Source organism: Meleagris gallopavo, chromosome 4 (genome assembly GCF_000146605.3).
Source record: "Meleagris gallopavo isolate NT-WF06-2002-E0010 breed Aviagen turkey brand Nicholas breeding stock chromosome 4, Turkey_5.1, whole genome shotgun sequence".
Lineage (NCBI taxonomy): Eukaryota > Metazoa > Chordata > Aves > Galliformes > Phasianidae > Meleagris > Meleagris gallopavo.
Window position 1 is genome coordinate 10,753,046 of NC_015014.2, and position 21,557 is coordinate 10,774,602.

Below are 21,557 nucleotides of genomic sequence, written 5' to 3' on the forward strand. Positions count from 1 at the left end.
TTGGAATAGAGTTTTTTGTTCTACTTTTTTTTTTTTTAGAGAGGTTTTAAAAAATAAGTTGTAATCATAAATCAGTGACTATATCTTTGCTGAAACCATTATCTTTGGAATGTGAAATGAGAACAAAAAGGAAAACCAAGAAAATGTTGAGCTCAGCACACCTGTTAGTTTTCTGAAGAACAAGGATACAAAGAGTAGAGATCAGTAGCTTTCTTCAAAGGCCACTGTAACATTTTCATAAAAGCATTTCATTCTTGGTGTGGTTGGTTGGCACATTTATCTGAACAGCCCAGTTGTCTTTGGTCTATATTCTGTGTTTTTGACGTTCTTGGCTCTTAGATGAAATAGCCCTGTGGGTGAAATTGCCCTTTAGCTGTAATTTCTTTAATACAGCTCCACTTGTTTGGTGCAGGCAAACTCTGAATGCAATTTGCATGTTAAAAACAAGCTACCTAATTCCCAGGCTGTCTCACTCTGTTGACAGATACAGGATCTTTTTTTTGCTACAGTTCTGCAAACATACCCAGCTTGACTTCCAGGGGGTTTTACCTTCCTCATCAGCCTTTAGTAGCAGTGCAGCTACTAGTAGGCATGTTTTAGGACTGGCATTCAGGTGCACGTCTGCAGCAAGATTTAGACACAGCTTAACCCCTAAAACCTTTTAATCCAGTATTTGAGAAAGTACAGAAATCGAGCTGTCTGATGACTTGCAGTTCTACTCCATTAACTGGTTTTAACCATTTGTATGAGGTTGAATTTACAGATTTTGTGAGATGCTGTTTGATTGTTTCAGTAGCTTTTTAAGACAGCAGTATACTTAGCGTGTTTCCTTTAAATATGTGCATCCAACTGAATAGAATTAGTGATAATTTAAAAAAATATACATGGATTTTTCATACTTTTGCAACTGTTTTCTCTTCCACTAAAGACAGCAAAATGGAGAGAAATTGTCACTGCAAACTGTTAAAGTGGTGTCCTCCAGAGATCCACACAACAAAGATGTGCCCTAGTTCATTATTTTGTAGCAACAGGTTTGCTGGCTTAGCACAGAATAACTCTCTCATGCTTTCTCCTCTTCAATTATACCTCTTCCTGAAGTTGGCAGCTGCTGCAGAGATAGGCCTCCTCTTCTGCTGCACTGAGCCCTGGTAATTTGTTATTTCATATGGCTGAGGGCTGCAACCTGACCAGGAGCTCACTGCCTTCGAGTGGGGTGAGGGAAACAAGAACGGTATGTAACCCCCTTCACACACACAATTCCTGGCACCCGTTCCTGCTTGTGAAATGCCCAGTCCCACTCATGGCTTTGCTCACGGGAGGACGGTGTTCAGATTAACTCCTCAGTGACTCCAGCAGGAGCATCGAGGCTGCCAAAAACCCTTGGGCCTCAGAGAGATCAGATTATGGCAGGGAGTGGTTGTCTCAGGGTCGGAATCATTGCAGTGCTGTAGGCTCAGACCCACTTGATGTGGCCTTCGGGGCTTTTTCTCCTCATCTAAATTTTGTATGCAGGAGAACGTGAATTAGAGGCAGCATTCAAGTAAATTCTGCAGTGGTATTTTTGAGGCGGTTTAGGCAGTATCAGTACTGGTCATTTTCTTCCTTCCATCCTCCCTTTTCTGTGTGTATTTCGAAGATGTTGGCATTTAATTATTTTAGGTTGAAGTAGTGGGAGGAAAAGTGTAGGGATGGTTGGGAAGAGGAGATGCGTTCTTGTCTTGAGTCTTTCTGAACTTTGAGAACATGCATGTATACCTTGGGAAAATTGGCACTGCTATATTACAGAAAACATACAGAAAATATCCTGCTGTCCAGCTTTTAAGTGCTATAAATTGTATGGCTTCCTGTGATGTCATGCATGTCATTGTTTAATGTGAGACTGCGGATGGGAAAGGTAAGTGATGTACTTTCTGCACAAATTAACTTTAGAAAAGTTAATGGTTTGACCTTCATCTGCAGGAAAGGAAGAGATAGGAAAGATGTGTTTTTAATGCTCAGCAAAGTAAGGAAGAACCATAAAGACAGGAAAGGGAAAATACTTTTTAACACATGATCTCATTGTTAGTTTTTTTCACTTGTAATTTATGAGTCCAGCAGATGTTGACCATGACAGCTGAAGTATTGCTTGACCTCACTACAAAAGGACTGTCAGGCTTAACAGAAAGAGTTTAATTTGGAGGGATCCTACTATTCAGACGGAGTGGGCCTGACGTTTGCCGTGTTGTGGATGAGGGGATTTATGATGTCCAACTTAAATGTTTTTTTTATTTCCTGGCTTCTTCCAGTGACTTATGATGCCTATGAGAACAGTTGCATTAGAGGCAAGAGGCAGCCTGCGTGGCCAAGGGAGGTCCGTCTTCTCCTGCGGTGTTTTGCAATTGGCAACTTTCAAGGAATGGTAGATGGGTGTGCTTTGTTTCAGAAAATGCTATAACTAGCAACTTTGTATATTTCTTTTAAAGGGATGTCAGGTAAAATTTTCATTACTAAACAAATCTCTCTACGAACGACATCCATCTCGAGTGCTTGAGACCCACTGAAACTTGGTGAAGCTGTTCTAGGAAAATGAAACATCAGATTAAATCTTTAAAATAAATAAATAAAAAGCAAGGAAAACTGGCTGCTTTTAATTTGAATTTGGACCTAGACTTCAGGCCTGGTCTGTGGTTGTAGTGATAGTGGAGTGCTCTTAGATGTTTGAACACTCCACTAAGAACCTGAATGCTTTAGTGTAAGCCAAGTGCTGGAAGAATGAGTTTCTTAATGCATTGGAAGAACCCGTTTATCAAAACGATGTTGGTCTTTGTTATATATTTACTCTCAGTAATTCACCTTATGGTGAAGCAACTGTTAAGAAACACCTTCCTCAATTGAGTGATACAGTTCTGCCTCTGGGGGCTTCTCCTGTATACGTGCTCCTGCTTTTCTCCTGCATGGCCACCTGGTCAGGGTGCAAGGCAGGAGTCTCGGGGAGGGGCTGTGGTGTCCTGGCTTGCTTTGATGCTTTGTGCTTTTTGGCAGCCTCTCTTGAAGACACCCAGGGGGCTGCCTGGTCCCATGTGGCTGTGCAGCTGTGAAATGGTAGTGAATGTAAGCAGGCAGGTGCGGAGGGCAATAACTTCTTATTTCACTTGTGCATAGATTGCCTGTGTAGGCTCTTTCTTCTCCTCTTTCCTCCATAACCCACAAAATCTCTCAAACAAGATGAGCTTTTAATCTTTTGAGAAGCTTGGACTTCGCTGTGAGACATTTAAAGATAGAAGATGAAGTGTTGGAAAAAGAGCTGATTCTTTTATCTTGATGTAGCTGGTATCATGTTCATATTCCCAATCAAAGAGGCCTTTGTTTCCCGCTGCTGAGAAGGCCTTGAGAGTGTGGGGAGGCCAGCAGTATGTGATGTGTTTCTCTGATCATGTAGTAGCATTTACTTGGAACTCAGTGGCTGCTCAGTTGTTTTTGTTTTTATTATTTTTGAAATGTGTAACTTTATTTGAATTGCATTTGTAAACTGACTTTTAGCGTTAATAACCATTTCAATTCTAATTGGTAAGAACCTAGCCTTGCTTAAATATATAACTACAACTGTTGGGACCAGGCTCAGTTCAAGGTCTGTATGATGTTTGTATTGTCTGCAGAAAAAACATATCTGTCCTTGTTAGCAAGGTTTTAGGTTACAGGCCATTACATGATTAGCAAGATCACAAGTAGAACAGAGTGCCTGTCGTGATTGTGCTGTGGCTACTTCAGTGTTTTTTGGTGCAGAAAAAACCTGCAATCCTGAATTGCTGCTTATCCTTGGATCTTCCTTAGCCCTCTGTAAAAGCAAGCTCGTCTGGTGATCCAAGTAGAGCAATCGCTGTAAATTCAAGCTATACAATAACCTGGATATAAGGAAAAGAGTTCTTGCTTAAATGTGTTCCTGGATTCGACTCCTTTGTTTTTAAGGCAGATGTAAATTATGCCTTACGGGATGAAGAATGTTTTTTCCAGGTATGGCCTAGTCCTTCAGTACTGAGTCTCTAATGCTATTGCTTTGTCCTGCTTTCTCCCTTCGCAGTTCTACCTCCAGTGCTGGTTCCAAGGCACAGTGAGTACAACCCTCAGCACAGCCTCTTGGCTCAGTTCCGCAATTTGGGACAAAATGAGCCCCACATGCCACACAACGCTACTTTCCCGGACTCTTTTCAGCAGCCCAACAGTCACCCATTTCCCCATTCGCCAAACAGCAGCTATCCAAACTCGCCTGGAAGCAGCAGTAGCACCTACCCACATTCTCCAGCCAGCTCAGACCCAGGAAGCCCTTTTCAGATGCCAGGTATGGTCAATTTCTGTGACTTGTGAGAAGTGAAAATGTGGTTGAATGTAACAGATAACCTTGTTTTTGCGTAGTAATACTTCATTATCAGCCAACGCTTGTGTTTAGCAGTAAACTTTAGGTAATGAAGACTTGGTCTCTTGTAATATTATTGAGGTTTTGAATTTGTTTCCTTTTGAACTCAGTTCAAATGTTACAGGTAAAATCTTCTGGAACAGAGGGAAGGATTCCATATCATGAACATTCTTGGGAGATGGTTTGACAGTGTATTCCATAATGCAAAGAAGAGTAATGCTATGGATCATTCTTGCTTAGGAAAGAGATAATCAATAAATTCAGCAGAGCTATAGTTCTACAGAAGGATGTTTCTGAAGGGGATCATGCTGCTGCTACTTGATAAAATTTCTTCATGTAGTGATGTAATTTCAAAAGCCAAATATATATCAACTGAAAAAACATTTGAAGCTCTGAAAATAAATATTCAGACTTCTTAATTTGTAAATTCAAAGAATTGGCAAGCTTTTTTTGCTGAACTGTTTGTAGAAGATTCTGTGAAGCTGTTGTTATTGTATTTTTGTATTTCTGTATAGGGTTGTTAAAATACTGCAGAAGCTGCTTATGAGGGATCTCTTGACCTAAATGTTAGGAGAAGGACTCTGTACAGATGCTTATGGATGTTCAGTTCGTGTGTTTTCTTTGGGGGCTGTAGGAGAGCATGTGTAAACAAAAGCAGGCGGGCTTGTGAAAATATGCTTTCCACTATGTGTAATTAACATTAAGAGATTTCTAGTGCTGATAGTTGTGTAAAGATGACTGAACTTGCAGAGACAGGAGGGAAGGAAGAAGAGTGGATGTATTTGGCGGTGGTTTTTTTTTTTTGGTTGTTTGTTTTTAAAATGTGAAAAGTTGCAGCAGAAACAGCTGTCTTGCTCTGCATTCTGTTTTGTTTTAAATATGACCAGTGTGGTTGGGTCTCTTCCAAAGGCTTCTCTAACAGGAAGGCCTTCCTGAACATAGTCTTGTGGAAGCTTGCTTGATCTTGAGAGGTCTCTTCTATCTGCATCCCCATAAAGACAAGTCTTGGGCTGCAGTGAAGAAACTGATTTAGAGGAAAGGCAAGATACTGATGTCCTTCATGTTCAGTTTTGCACAGCTGTCCATCTTATTCTGTTAGGGAAAGAGGAGGCTGACTATTGGAAAATATATTTAAAAAAAAAGGATCAAGATCAAGTTATCCAAAAAACTCAAACTTAACAGAAACTCACTAATTTGTTCCCTATGGCCTTAAAATCTTATTTCCGTATCTCTGCATCTCCAACATTGTACTTGCATGCACATGAATGTCCAAGTTTTATTATAACAAAAACCTTTGAACTCGACTGCAGACTGCTAAGCTTTAAAGCAGTCCTTTTGTCATTTTTGTCTTTCCTTGCTGCTTACTCCTCCAAAAAGGAAGGGAGCGTACCAGCCAGCTTTAAATATAAAACTGTCAGCTTAGAAATCAGTGGCTTGGTTTTCTTGCCTTTTCCTGATGTTAATTTGGTTTTTGGGTTTTTGGAGGCACCTGTGATTACTTGCTGTGGTAGCTGGCGATCAGTGATGGAAGTAAATGTGGGATGAGCAGCAGCAGTGCTCACAAGAGGCAGTCTAACCTCAGCTTTTTCAGCAGAAGCTTGTTGGCATTGGTCAAGGGTTTCTCTTTTGCATGTACCTCTGTGATTGCTGTGGTGAAGCGAGCCCTCTGCTTTCCTGGAAAGTGGTGCCATTGGCAGCTTCTTGCAGCTGCTGGGAAGCTATTTAGGAAGCTGTAGAGCAGTGCAAGTACCTGCCTAAGGTGCTTCAAATAGAGTATCTGACTAGGGTGCTTCAAATAGCAGTGACAGTGGGTGAGTGAGTACAGTTGTAGTGCTTAGGATGGTTTTTGTGCTAGTAGTTCAGTGCTGAGCTGGCCAATGCAGCCAGCAGGAGATGGCAGCAAATAAATTCCAAACCCAGAAGTTACATCTGCAGTACTTGGGTTCGTCAGTACTTTCTACTATTTCCTATCTAGGGAGATGGACCTAGTACTCTGTAGTTATAGTGACAGAGTTGTGAATGTATCAGGAGTGTTTGCATGCTTCACTGAAGTGATCAAGCAAGCAGAAAAACTGAAACTAAAAGCTTTCTGCTCCGAATTCTGTTCACATTTACAGCGTTCGGTATGTACTTCAGATCTTTTCCTAAGAGCTCTCTATGTGCTGTTGTCTGTGGAATTTTCTACCTGCCAAAGTCGTGGACAAGCTTTCTTTTGTGGTTAAATGGGGGGGGAAGGGACTTGTTTTTATTGTACTTGTGCTTGGTACGCATGGTAGTTGTTTTGCTTTCCTGAATCAAGGTCCGTGATTGCTTTCTCAGATTTCTGGTGAGTGGAAATATATAGCTAAGTCAGACTGGAAGCATTTCCAGACAAATGCTGTTTATGTGGGTATATATATACTTTAAAGAGAAGAAAGGACTCATCTATCTCTATCTCTTCTATGTTTAGCTGATACTCCTCCTCCTGCTTACCTGCCTCCGGAAGATCAGATGACACACGATACCTCCCAGCCAATGGATACTAGCATGATGGCACCTGGAATCCACCCTGATGTACACAGAGGAGGTAAAAACATTTCCTTCTCATCTTCTGCTTTGCTTCTTAAGAGTGAAGTACTTTCAGAATTGTTTGGTTACTTTAATACTGCATGCATATTGTTTGTGAACGTCTTCATATGTAGAAAAGAAAAAAACAAAATCGTCATTTTTCTTCTCTGTTGCTGTAAGGCATGAAATAATAAATCTAGGGGGAGAGTTTTTAATTTTAAAGTAAATAGTTACTTAGGATAAGAACACTACTTGTTTAAAAAAAAAAAACCATGGGCTTTATTTCTTTCTGATGACCAATCATATCACGGTCAAGATCCTTTTATATACTTCTGTGTGGAAATTCTGATAGTCCCAGAGAAGACAATTATTGCAATGCTGCACATTTTTTGCATTCAATACTGGTACATGTGCAGGGAAAGGAATCTTCTTATCTCTTATACATTGATTTATTGTCACCGCCCCTGGAGGTGTTTAAGGAAAGGGTAGATTTAGTACTTTGCGATGTGATTTAGTGGGCAATACTGGTGGTAAGTAGACAGTTGGACTAGAGCTCTCTTCTAGTTTAAATGATTGTATGACTGAAACAGTGCAGTTGGTTCTGTATAGAATCTACTGAATTGTGGATGGCGGATAGTCAAGTAGCTCTCTAAATGAGGACTTGGTCAGAGAATGGGTGCTAATATGGTCATTATGTAAATACCCGCAGACGTTTTTCCCAGGCAGTACATGTCATACTCAGTAGTTACAATAAAACTTCCTACTCTCATTGTGTTTTGGTTCTAAACTCAGTGCTTACCTTGAAGTCCCTGAAGCGTATGCTCTGTTTTGTACAGTTACCATTTCTCCTGGTGATAAGAGCTTTTAAAAAATGTTTTCCTTCTGATGTCCCTTTTTGTTCCATCGTTGAGTCCTGCAGTGACAGCATGTTTCAGAATTCTAAGCTGTCTGCTGAGATGATAGCACTACAGACTTTGAAATCTATATTTAATAAAATATATAGCCCACTGCTTTATCTACTGTGATGTAGAAATCTTTTTAACGTGTTGTTCTTTAAAGCCTTTTCAGTCAGCTTTGCTGCTGGGTAAACGATTTAGTGCACCCATCACGTTGTGAGAAATAGCCCCTTTAGAGAACAAACAGTCTTACACAGTTACTGACCGTGCCAAGAAAGAGCAGCGAGCTCAGTGCTGTGCCAGAATGATTATGAAGATCACAAGCATATGAACAATTTAACTATTGTTTGATTTTTTTTTTTGTGCTTGTTTTGTTGCTAAGCTTAATGTCTGGTTTCAGGAAGTATATTTGCACTCTTTAAACAATTTGGATAGCTTCCCTGGTAAACTATTTACTCGTTGTGGAATGAATTTTGCATGTGATAAACCCCATCTGTGTAGCATTTCCAGTACTCTCTGATCCCATACACTGTGTGCACAGTCCTTGCTGCTGCTGAAGGCCCGAAGTACGTTTATCAGTGTTTGTGCCTCGCCGCAAACTTTTGCATGCTTATGCTTCTTAAAAATCCATGTGTATGTAATTGTTCTATCACACGAGTTAATAAAAAGCAAGAAGGAAAATACAGACCGTTCTCTTAATACTCAGCCATTCCAAATAATAATACTGTCCGTTAGTGTTTCTCTCTCATAATAGTTAAGTACAGTGGATTCTCACCTCTGCCGCTTCAGTTAAAGTTAATAAATAAGTAAAGCAAAACCAAGTTAGAACCTTTGCTTTTGTATGGCATTGTGTTGTTTGTATTGTGTATGCATTTACACACTTATACAGTCTCTCTCTATGCACAGACTGTAATTTCACTACATTTAAAAAAAAATCTGTCACAGATCAAAAAAGAACAGTTTTTAGTGTAAACTTACTGTAGCATTTTTGTTGCAAGCTTTTAGAAGCATGTTTTTCATGGTGATTTGTTAGTCTTAAGAGCTTTGACTTAACAAGCTGCATCCTGTCAATGAAGTTGGGTAATTTCCATTGTTGGCCCATGCTGGGAATAGAGAGACTAAGCGCACCTGCTCTGCATGACTTAAAGCAAATGTAAGGAAGTTAGTATGAAATCTGTGTGAGAGAGATATGATTCATTCTGGAAGAATGGCCAGCTGGCAAGATTTCTTCCTGACTTTAGAGAACTGGGGTAAAGCTGCAGCTTTGATAATTCCTGGCATCTTCATGTGAGTTTAAAGTGTAGTAATCTTACTAATAACTAATGAATGGTTTTTAATTTTTTAACAGTGATGTGAGACAATAGAACATGCAAGGGTATCAGGAAAGACTAGCTCCTTTCTAGCACTCTTTTAAGCAAGGTATTAATCAGATGTACACATACTCAAGTTTTGCACTATTAAGTAGGATGTGTTGTCCTGCTTTCTACTATTTGTTACCTTTTGTATCTGATATTTAATGCTTATTTGAGGGGATTTTAGTTTTGTTTCTGTACATCAGAAAAATCACGATGTGTGAAGAAAGGAAAATACTAGCACTGGACTTAGTTGACTGACTTCAGTGAAGACTTGGGGTTGGCAGTAGGAATCTTGGGCCGGAGAAACAAGCTTCGCTGTAATGCTAGTCTTAGTTTCATTTTAGCACTTTGGCCTATAGTTAGAGCTTTAATCTGCTGAGCTGTTATCTCAGCAGCAGATCCAACTGTGCTAGGCTGAGCAGGGAAATAGTCTCTTTAATTTGAAAGAAACCACATAAAGCAACCACATCCCTTTGCTAGTCTCCTTTTATTCAGAGACAGTTTAATAATTTGTAGCTGTATTTGACACTTGAAAGAATACCTATTGGGTGGAGACCTCTGAAGAAGCCTGTGCTGTTGGACACACAGTGAGAAACTGCTTTCGGTGAAGACCTTATGTATCTTGAAGAAATTTTTCCCAGTTCAGAATCACAGGTGTTAGCTCAAGACTTTCATGTGTTTCTAGAGCTTGATAGATAGAAATTGTGAATCGTGGATGTCCTGCTGGCATTCTGTGTAATTCCCAGCTTTGGTTAGGAGCTGCTGAGGAGGACTTGGTTGCTACCATAATCTAGAAAACCAAGTCCTGAGAAATCCTTGCTATTACTCAACAAGTAATTCATCTGTTGGTGAACAACTGCAGGATTTGTACTAGCTAGCATTTGATGAATAAAAGGCTCACGTTAAGTAATATCTGCCTTTACGGCATCTATTCTGTTGTCCAGCACAGTTGTTAGGACTGTGTGTTATGGCCTTGATCAGCCTTGGATCCCAGTTAGTTTGCATGTTCTGCAGACCGATGTCAACCTCTTTTACTTCTTGAAGAAAGATTAATGCAAGCTGTAAAGGCTGAAGTACTGGTCTGCTGACTTTGTTTTTAAGATAGCTCTATACTTGCTGGTACCCAAAGTTATAATGGTTTTTTCGGCAGTTGCAGTTTCCCCTTGTTGCTATAGAACTTCACAGTAAGAGCAATGACTACTTTTAATTTTGTAAAAATAAATGACAAAAAAAACCCAAAACAACAACAACAACAAAAAAAAAAGCAGAGCAAAATGATGCTGAAATACGATTTAACTTAATAGATTGGGAAGAAAGTTGAGCTCTACAGTTGTGGTGTTTCTCTGCTGTCTGGGCCTGTGCCATAGCATGTTGTAGAATGTGTAGCAGGGTTATTGGAGCACTGCTTGCTCTGTGCTTGGGAGCTCTTACGCCTTACTGTTGCCATTATTTTCTGCTTTGGGTCGTATGCAAGTAAAGCTAAGGTGAAATTATTCTGTAGCGTGTCTGTGGCAATGAAAAGTTTAAAAAAAACACAAACAAAAAAAAACCCTAGAGAACACAAGACCCTTCATTTAACTGCAGTTGATTATCCAGATCATCTTTTAGTGATCTTCTGCCAAAATCTGCAGGTTTATGAATCTTTAGATCTCAGGCCTGTATTCCAGCACTACCAGACTGTAACTTTGCCTGGTTACTTTGCAGATGTTCAGGCTGTTGCTTATGAAGAGCCGAAGCACTGGTGCTCCATTGTTTATTATGAGCTGAATAATCGTGTTGGGGAGGCCTTCCACGCCTCTTCCACCAGCATCCTGGTGGATGGCTTCACTGATCCTTCAAACAACAAAAACAGATTTTGCCTGGGGCTGCTCTCCAATGTTAACCGCAATTCCACCATTGAGAATACAAGGAGGCACATTGGAAAAGGTGAATTTTCAATCTTTGTGTTCTTTTTTGGGGGGTTTCTTGGGGACTGTTTCCTCTAGGCATGATAGCCTGAGCCACTTGCTTCAAGAGCAGGCTGCTCTTCCCAGTATGTGGGATAAATGCTTATTTAGAATGCTAATAAATACACAGTTTTCTGGCTGTGTCTTTTGAGTCCAGTGTTTTTCTTACCAGCTGCATAATTGCAGGAAGGTTCTATCCCTAGCCATTTTTATTGCCTAAAGCCTATCATAATCTTAATTAGTGCAAGAGCTTAGGGCTTTTTTAAATGAAATGTCTTGATTTCTCTTGATTATTGGTAACGTGGAAATCCAAATGAGTTCTCACAAAATCTTATCTTCAAGTTCTGACACAAATGAGCTGCACTAAGATGTATTTAGAGGGGCAGCCTGCTAAAACAGGTTTTTTTCAAATGCATTTTTAAAGAGGATAGTGATTCTTGCAATGGGAATTTTGTGCTTCTCTTTTCTTTAATGGCCATGACAATGTCCAGCGGAAGAGAAAAGCCTTCTGTTTTATGTCTGACTTGATGCCATCCCCTCTTTTGAGGACTTGTCTGTAACACTGATTACATGGGAATCTGATGCTGCCCCTGCAGTGGATTTTTCCTGCCGGACACCTTTGTTAGGAGCTTACAGTTCAGGGCTGAGCATGCCCAGGCAGTGAGAATGCGATAAATGCCAATTGATTATCTTCCCCCTTCTTTGAGAAGAAGAGAATTGAAACTGAAGAGAACTATTCAGTCATCGAATTTTAGCCCTTAGTCTGGAAAACCTTTCTCAGCATGAGGATGTGTGCAGCTCTCAGCAGTACGCCACACCTGTGCTATGGGACTCAAGTCCTAGAACTTATTCTTTCTTTTCCTCCCCATCTATCTTACCAAGTATGAGGATATTTATTTAACACCTCATTCATTTTCCCTTTAAAAGTAACCCAGCTGCAAGCAGAGTTCTGCTGAAGCACTTAACCGTGTATATACCAAAGTAGAACGGAAAAGACAAGGAAGCTGTTGAAGAAGAAAATGTATACAGTCAATGGTGACATAGAACTGTTAGTCTTGGAGGAAAAGTAGTAAATCCTGTACTTGAAGGCAGCCATAAATATTTTGGATGATCAGATGGCACTATGTGTTCCCTTACACGTACACACATCTCACGTGACAGCACAGTCAAGGCTTTCTGACTTTAGTATTTGAATTGTCTGCTTCTTTGACTTGTTACGCTGTTAGAGGTGAAAAGTTTAGGCAGCAAATAATCAATTTCTAAACTGAAGGAAAGTTTTCTCGCTTCCTCAAAGATTTCCAAAATGAATCATCCTGACACAGCATCTCAAGAGGTTCCTTATGGGGTGCATTTTTGGGGCTTGCTGCCATCAGTGGTGGGTGAGGGAATGAGAAATAGGAGGGTGGGACTGTCAAGGTAGGTATTGGCCCTCATTTAAGAGCTGCATCTACACGTTATTTTTTTCTTAGTTTTCTGGAGCAAAAGCGTTCGAGTGTATTGAAAACAACCTCATTGAACTTGCCAAAATAGCAGTCAGAATTTCTACATATTATCCAGCTTAGGGCTGTTTTAGTATCTGCAATCAATGTAGTAGAGATTCTACACTCTCCTCATGCATTCCCAATTATTGTTTTGTGTAAATATAGTGAAAGAAAATTTAGCTGAACGATCCATCCAATGCACCGCATCTAAACTACTGTAGTTACTTACTGGTTTGTTGTTGTTGAATACACAGCATGTTAAAATGCAGCAATTACTGATTTTCTCCTTACTTAGGCATACATACATACATAACCATCCTTTAAATCTACTGGTGGAAAAAAAAAAGTTATTAGACAGACAGAGGATGGGATAGTCTGATGTACTATTAATGTTCATTTATTTGAGAAGAAACATATGGAAACAGGCCATGAAAAACAGATGCTCAGTGTGAATTGATCTAACCTCCTCATGTCAACATTCTTTTCCCAGGTGTTCATCTCTATTATGTTGGTGGAGAAGTGTATGCTGAATGCCTCAGCGACAGCAGTATTTTTGTGCAAAGTCGAAACTGCAACTACCACCATGGTTTCCATCCAACCACGGTGTGCAAAATTCCCAGTGGCTGCAGTTTGAAGATTTTCAATAATCAGGAGTTCGCTCAGCTTTTAGCACAGTCAGTGAACCACGGCTTTGAGACGGTCTATGAGCTTACTAAGATGTGCACTCTCCGCATGAGTTTTGTAAAGGTATGTGAACATTTGCTTGGGGCTGTTTTGTAAGCAAAATGGATTTTTCTTGATGTTGTGATTCTGAATTGTTGATTGCCTCCCTCCATTGACCTGTTAATAACTGTTAAATTGAAATATTTATGAATACTGTTCTTTAAGTGTAAGGTGTACCTTAACAATTTGAAGTTGTCCATAGACGAAAATCCATCTGTTGCTACAGACTTTGAAAACTGAAGTGACTTGTAAAAGGTGTTTCTTTAATAATCCCTCTAGTTAGTTTCTGAAGCATTCCTGTCGTGTCTGTTAACTACTCTAATTTCATTAAATTGCTTGTCCTAGATAGTTATTCAATTGAATACTTGTATTTAATGTGATCATGTATATTTCTATAATTATTTACGTAATTAGTCTGGAATTATGGTACTTCTTAATTTTGTGGGATGTGGCATGATACAGTACAAGTAAGCTTTGAATAGTTGAGTTGTCAATCGCTTGGCCTAAAGGTGTAAAAGCCACAAATTAATTACGTAGCATCAGGTTTGCCCTTAGAAATGGTGCTGCAATGGTCTGTGCCATCTCCTGTTCTCAAAGATTCCCTACTGAACTTTATGCTCTTAATCTTGGCTGGCATTTTTGATGTGAGATAGTACAGATAGTAAGTCACTGTAGCTGTTGCGGTAGTCTGTCTTGAACAGCAGCTCCCAAATTAGGAGTGGCAATAATTATTTCAATAAACACATGGACCTTTCTATTCTATGTAAGGTCAGGATTTGTTATGTGGCTACAGAACAGTTATATACATAAGTTCTGATGTAAAAAGGCTAGTCAGACCTTTGAAAGTAAACAAATGAAGCTGATACTATTTTGAAATGTCCTCTTGGATGAGAAGAGGACAATCTTTGAGGTGTGTTAGAGCAGGGGTTCCTGAAATGGAGCTGTTTGTTGGTATGGGACGTAGCCCAATAGTTGTACCGCAGCGTAGTATGAATGCGCATGACTCCTGCATATGCAGCATTGTGCTGCACTGTGTTTATAGCTGCTGCCACCTATTGGGAGTCGAGCTATTCCTTCATTAGGGGTTTAATATAGGCACAAAACAGTTCACTTGAATGCTGTTTAATTGTCTGCATATATCCTTGATAATAAGTGCTACAGAATTGGGTAGAAGCTTGCCTTAACTTGGGAAATACCCTGGTGGGGAGTGATCATGCTTTCTTTCTTTTAAGAGGTATTTCTTGATGTATTGCTGTTTGTATTCTTTCAATCCTGCAAAAGATGCTTTGGTTCTTGTCAGACAAATACCTCAGCCCCAATTCCACGGTGTCACTCTGTGACCTCAATTTTTAATTCATCGATCTGTTTATCAACATTTTTCTTGTTTCTGATCTTGATGTCGAAGACTTGATTACCTTTCTCTTGAGAGGGTTTATTGGACATGATATAACTGGGCAGTGAAGTATGGGGAAGTCTTGCATTCTAGAAGTCATGTCTTCGGAGAACTTACAGTTCAATTCCAAGAGATCTCAAAATGACAATTTCTACAAATGTGGTGGGGTTTTTTTAACTTTGGGTTTGTTAATTGAAATGTGATAATAATCAGATGCTGTTCTGCTGAAAATTGCTTATGAAAGCTAGATTATTTCAGTAAGAAAGGAATGGATTCAATGTGCTTCTCATATATTTGCTATTATGAAGTAAGATGATTTTCTTTTTCCCTGATTATGATTCTCTTTCCAGGGTTGGGGAGCTGAATATCATCGACAAGACGTAACAAGCACTCCATGCTGGATAGAGATACACCTTCACGGTCCTCTTCAGTGGCTGGATAAAGTACTTACTCAGATGGGCTCTCCTCATAATCCTATTTCTTCAGTGTCTTAAGGTCCCAAGCTCCTGCATTTTGGAAACAATTGAGCCTTGCATGTACTTGAAGGACGTATGAGTCAGACACATACTCTTTTCTTTTTTCTCCCCCCCCCGGACTGGTAACAGCTGAATAAGAGCCGTGAAAATAATTTACTTCTGCGACCAACTGTTGGATTTGGGAAAAGAAAACCAACAAAACAAAGAAAAACAGAAAATAAGCCCTTTGACGTAATACTGTTGGTATCAAGTACTTTAGTTTACATAGTAATGTTCTATTGCTAAGTTGATTTACAGGCCTTATCATAAAGGAGGCTACTGAGCCAAAACAACAATTGGTTGGACCGACTTCACGAAGGAGTTTCTTGTAGTTGGCATTCTGAGATTCTCTTCCTTCTTGACATACAGCATCACTTTTTTTTTTCTCCACATTGTCCTTTTGGGCTAAGAGCTAATGTTGGTGAAACCTACTTTTAACAGGCTTTCTGCAGTATGTTTTAAAATCATTAGTTGAAACTGATGGTTATTCTTCTCTTAATAAGACAAAAAACAAACAAACCCCAAAACAACAATGACCCAAACACCTAACATATAGTTTTAATATCAATAACTTGTAATAATCTTGGAAATTGTGTTCTGACCGTACTACTGTAAGAATGTTAGGTATGTTTTTTGGTAAATGTATGTATGGTGTTTATGAAAGATTAGAAATCCTTTAGACGTAGACCCATAAAGGAATTAGGAGTATTTGAATGGGGGGAAGAGGGAGCGGGAAGAGATGACGACAACTGAAATGTAGAATATATTGTAAACATAGGTTGTTAGTTTAAACTGAGGTCTGAGTTTTGCTGTGCATTTCATTTTTATATTGGCTTCACCTTGGTAATTCTGACTTTTTTTTGCCTCTTCCTTTTTCTCCCAGAGCATTTGCGCAGCTGGTTAATTGTTTTACCTGTGAAGAGGACGAAATGATTAATTCCTGCAGTTTGAAGGCTGCAGCTCTATGTATTTCAAGACAAAGTTGTACAGTGTGCTCTTTAACTATATTGAGCAGTTTTATACAGTGTATGTAACAGAAATAGGCTTTTAATTTTGTAAGAGAATCTTGTTTTGCCAAATCTAGGAACTTAATTGTTTGGAGAGCTTCAAAATCCCAATGTGGGTCTGTTTCAAACTTCGAAAAATATATATATTTTTAATTTTTTTTTTACTGCTTGGTTTATTTTCTTCTCTTGATCTTTTATATTCGCGTAAGCTGTAGTACTTTAAGTACCTTTATTCCAAACTTAGTGGGTCCTCTTTACTGGAAGTTTTGAATAAAACCTGTTGTTACTGCTTACATTTGATTAAAACTTTGTCTTGTCCACTTCTTAGTAGATACTGACAAACCAGATAAAGATATGATTTTGGATGAGGATCAGCTAGAAGTGAAGAGACACTGACATTTATGGCTAGTACAGGTTAGTAACCCTACAAAAGCTAGTATGGGAGATAAATTAGCTCTCTAGAGGGAAAGACTTCTTAATTATAGTAAATATGGCTGCAGTGACACAGAAGTTCGAGTTCATAAAACTTCTGTGTTTTCAACATAAAATATCTGAATGAGCAGAGAGTTTCTCTGCCTTTTACAGAAATATCTACCAGATTGTAGACGGTGTGGAGGTGACTGAGTCAGTACAGTTGCATATTCACTGAGTTCTGAGAAACTCAGTAAGAAATTTTTATAATGTAAGAACTCAAGTGAGCTATGACTTCATTTGACTTCCTCCTTTTTCTCTTGTTTTAAAATAAACAAGTTAGGCTGATCCTCTTTAATGAAACGTTTAGAGATCTCCTTTAAAAAAAAAAACATTCCTCCTTTATAGTATTTTTTTAAATCATTTCTTTAATCATCATTGTTTGAATGCCCATGGTCCATGAAGAAATTGTTTGGATACAGCTTTTGTGTATCAGCCTTCACAATCTCTTGTCTGTTTGCCTTGGGTTGGTTTGCCTTGTGGAGAGTGTTGCTGCCTCCCAGTTGCTTTGCTGGAGATGTGCTGGAGGTGAAGGCCATAGTGGCAGTGTTTTTTGTTTTGTTTTGTTTTTTTCTTTAAGAACCTTTAAGAACTTTTTTTTACTTGAGTTTTTAAAAAATTAGATTTCTAATAAAGTGGTAGTAGAGGCACAAGCACAAGTCTTAAATTTAAGTTAAAGGTGATCATAGAACGAAAATAATTTTGTTGGCTATTGGCTCACTCTGCTTTTTTTTTTCCCTGTATTCAACCTCTACCATATTCACTTTCAGCTGTTCCCAACCAGGTTTGTTTCTTCTGTTGGAATACAGAAATTTTTTTTTAAGTAATTTTTTAAGTGCTACAACCATCTACCAGTCATGCAAGTCTTAAGTAATACAAGTGTTTCTGCCTCCCCATATTTGGATGATCTGTTAAGAACTATAATAAACTTCGAAATAGCTTTGAAGTAAAGACAGTTCTGTTGCAAATGTTTTTGAGTGCTACTGTCTTTTAAGTTTTGGGCAGCCAGGTGAGGGACCAAACCAATCAAGCCAGTTCAGATCAGTTTGACCTTTCTTGTTCCCAAGACATACTAACAGACTTGGGCTTTTGTAATATGTATGTTTTCTGGTGCTGTTTGAAGAAACAATAGAGATAGTGCACTAAGATTTATTTTCAAAAATATGCTAAACGAAATTTGTCAGTATCCCTGATGTCTTTTTCTTTTTATAAAATCATACTGAGTTTCCTGGTTTAATGCAATTAGAAAACATGGATTTATATTTCAAGAACCTCTGAATATATTACCATAATTCCTTTCTTTTTCCTAACTGGGGATTGAAATGACCTTGTATTTGTAGTGTGTCAGAAACTTAATGCTTTTATTGGGTCCCAGTCTTTTGAAATTGTTTAGAATTTTTCTATGCTTTTGGTATAGTTGAATTGCAGTGTGCATACTTTTTCTTGACTTATTATCCAGCTTTTTGTTTGTGGTAAGGAGACATTAACTGTAGAGGAAAAGTACCCCTTCATGTAATCACTGAGAAGATACCAGCTGGACTTTGTTATATAAGTTGATTGGGTAGCACCTGAGACTAATTGCCAGAAAAACAGGTGGTAGAACTGCAGTTATTTTAGAAGCCTGAGGCTTTTGTGAAGATATTTCAGAGCAGCTTAGAGAAATTTTCTTACTGATCTGCTCTATTCTAGATAGCTGGAATCAAAGTCAGCAAAGACGCAGGACAGAAGGAAAGCTTTTTGTTTTTTTGGGGCCTCTCATAGAACAGAAAGATGAGAGCTCTCTGAGCTCTCCTCAGGGAGAACCTGCACTGTCTGCTCTCTAACCAGGTGAGTCCTTGTGGGGTATTTGGTATTTGTTCCCCTCATAGTTTCCTGGGTCTGATCTCTTGAACAACCAAGTTAAACATGGAAGAGATTATTTCAAGGTCAAAAAAGCTGAAAGGGACCCTGTTAGGAGAAGATGAGACAAATACTTCTGTGGAGGTACCATGTTTTGGCATTTTAGTGCTAGGGAGAAAATCATGATTTCCTGGTGGGGATAACTTTAACTATATAAAAACATTTGGTGAATCTTCATAAGGCTTGATGGAAGCTAAGAGAGGTGGTTGTTATTACTTGTAAGAGGGGATGGAGAAAAATAATTTATGTATTAACATATCTTGTGTTAAAGAATCATGGGCCTGATCTTTTAACCTTGTACAGCTGGTATTGCCATGTAGTTTTGCAGCAGAAATGCTAAGACATGGCCTGAAGCAGTGATTGTGCACCTGGTGGGAAGGCAGGGCCCACCCAGGGGAGCTCAGGTGCATGCAATGTTCCTGAGTGCCAAGAAGGGGTGGAGCCAGGACCCACCCCTTCTCAGACCTCATTTAAGGGTTGGCAGTGGAGGCAAGGGCACCTCTTGCTGGAGATCCCTGCCTACCAGAGACCTTTAAAAGGTAAGTAATTTTTTTTCCTTTAGTTTTGCATCCACAGCTGCTGCATTTGGGCTTGTTCTCATTTGTTGCAGCCTAGGATTGTGCTGCTTCACTGTTATTGCTATGCTTTCCATCATGTTATAGCATTACAAGTTTAAATAAAACTGTTCTCTAGTCAAATCGCTTATTTTGTTACTACAGATGTTTTCACAACTGCAGTTTTTTCTAGTCTGCCATGTGAATATAATCATTTTAAGACAATAAATCAGTGCAGAGGTGTCTGAAAATGTTGTGGCCCTTTCTGGATGTCCTTGATTTTTTTTATTATCTTTAAGCCTTTAATCAGAATGTTGGAAGCTGGCTGTGTTTTGATGATTTGTTTTATTGATTGTTCCTGGTTCATCCTGTTCAGTACATTGTAGCCTCTTTCTCTGCTCTTGAGATTTGTAACTGTGACCTGGCAATTGCCTTTTCTGGATTTGTGCCTAAATATGCAACGAAACTGCCATCGCCGGTCATAGTAGAGCAGTGTGTTCTTCACACACATCTCACAGTTCATTTTCTTCAAATATACTTAAAATTCTGTGACTTAAAGCAATACACCACCATATCATGTTGTCCGTTTTCAGTAAACTACCTTTTCATTATTCTTTAAGCCTTTCTTCCCAACTCGATTATTTTTCATGACTTATTTTTCTTGACAAATTCATGTGAATAGTTTTTTGTCAGAATATTTTTTCATACGTGCTGGATGATCTGTGTTACAGTACAACAAAAACCCCTGTTAAATATGTTTGCCAAAGGCCAATAAAGAACTGTAGGCACTAGAAGCTACCCATAAAGATATGAATGCTTTGGAGTCTTTTTCAGCCCCCATCGTATCAAATGATAAGTCTTTTGGAGAGAGAAAATGAGTGCTATTGGATGTCTGTTTTGCTTGGGATTACTGTTTTCAAGAGTTTGTAGTTATATATCATTCACTGGCTTCTTTTTATGGTTGTACGTCATGTGGTTTGCAGTGGACTGAAATTGTTGGCCAGGTTTTGCATTCAGTATTCTCTGACTATTGCCATCAGCTTTACAAGATAAATGCTACACTTGTTCTTGCCATCTCTCTCCAAATGGACTCCAGAATTAACAAGTTGTATAGTTTGTAGAATGCAGCTGCTGTGTTGCCTGCTAGACTGGGTGAATGCTCCTTGGAGAGGAAATCTCTGAAACAAAAAAAACTATGCCTGTAGCTCACTCAGACAGGAGATGTGTGCGAGCTGGCTGGAGTGGCTCTGTTGCCATAGTCTGCAGAGCTCTTGATATGCTATGCCTGTTATTGAGGTGCCACAGGCCCATGCTGGTGTGCTGTGGCAGACTGCTACCAACAAGTCTCTCTGTGTTAATGCTGTGAGTTTCAGAGAAAGAGGGCTCTGATTTCCCTCTTTTGTTCATTTGAGGTAGCTGGCAAGATGGCTCCATTTATCCCAGCTGTGGGAGGTGATGATCTCTTCAGCTGCAACAGCTCAGTTTGATTGGGGTGTATGGCAGAGTGGTAATCAAGATGCTGTTTCAGTGGAGAGACAGACTCCTGATTCATACAAGCCTATTGTAAATACAGATGTAACTCCAGTGAGATTATAATGCTGGCATACCATTGGTTTGCAATATAGGTGCAAAGATGACCAGTTCTACCGCTGTGGATGGAAAAGGGTACAGTTTTTACTTGGCTCTGATTAAACACAATATAGTTATGAATGGTATGTGGATCCTCATTGTATGTTTCTTTGTCACATGCGTGCAAAGTCATCAAAAGTCATGAAAGTAATGTCAAACCCAATTTTACAAACAGGTTGATTTCAGTCATCTGTCAAGAGTGTGGGCATTCTTATTCTAGCAAGTGTAGATTCCTCATTTTTTTTTTTTCTTTAGAGTTAGTTTGTTTATTCTGTCATGAAGGGATGAGCTTAAAAATCTGCATCCTCACTTCATAATCCTGTCACCTCCTTTCGGACTTCAAATCTATCAAACTTAGAGGAGGCAACTGTTAAATAAATTTTGAAAAACTACAATCTTCACGTGCTTCAGATTGTGGAGAGTTCTTAGGGTCTCTTGTAGCAATGAAAAAATCTGTCACAATTCAACTCTGTTGCACTAAATATGAAGTGAGCTATGATTGTATTGCAGTGGGCACTTGACAAGTAGGCTTTCCTTGCTCAAATAATTCAGTTTAAGTGGGCATGCTGCTTTTTAGGCTTGGTGAAAAACACAGCTGGCCTTTTAAAAGTTAATTTCATCTTTAGCAGGACTTCTTTCTTTATGCTATATCCCTCTAACATGTAGATGTATTCCTTCACATGAAGAAATGTTGTCCCTCAATTCCACTTTCCCTACCTTCATATATTAACTTTGGTATTAGTTTTTTTTT

At 39.1% G+C, this 21,557-nt stretch overlaps 1 protein-coding gene across 3 annotated transcripts in view; it reads left to right on the forward strand.

Moving 5' to 3' along the window:
• Positions 1–16,559, forward strand: part of SMAD1 (SMAD family member 1) — a 103,384-nt gene extending 86,825 nt beyond the window's left edge. For all 3 annotated transcript variants that reach the window (XM_010709530.3, XM_010709531.3, XM_010709532.3), the window contains 5 exons: positions 4,058–4,315; positions 6,840–6,956; positions 10,893–11,114; positions 13,106–13,362; positions 15,082–16,559. In XM_010709530.3, coding sequence (XP_010707832.1) covers positions 4,058–4,315; positions 6,840–6,956; positions 10,893–11,114; positions 13,106–13,362; positions 15,082–15,225 — 998 coding nt within the window. In that variant the 3' untranslated portion in view covers positions 15,226–16,559. The remainder of the gene's footprint in view (positions 1–4,057; positions 4,316–6,839; positions 6,957–10,892; positions 11,115–13,105; positions 13,363–15,081) is intronic.
• Positions 16,560–21,557: the final 4,998 nt, after the last annotated feature.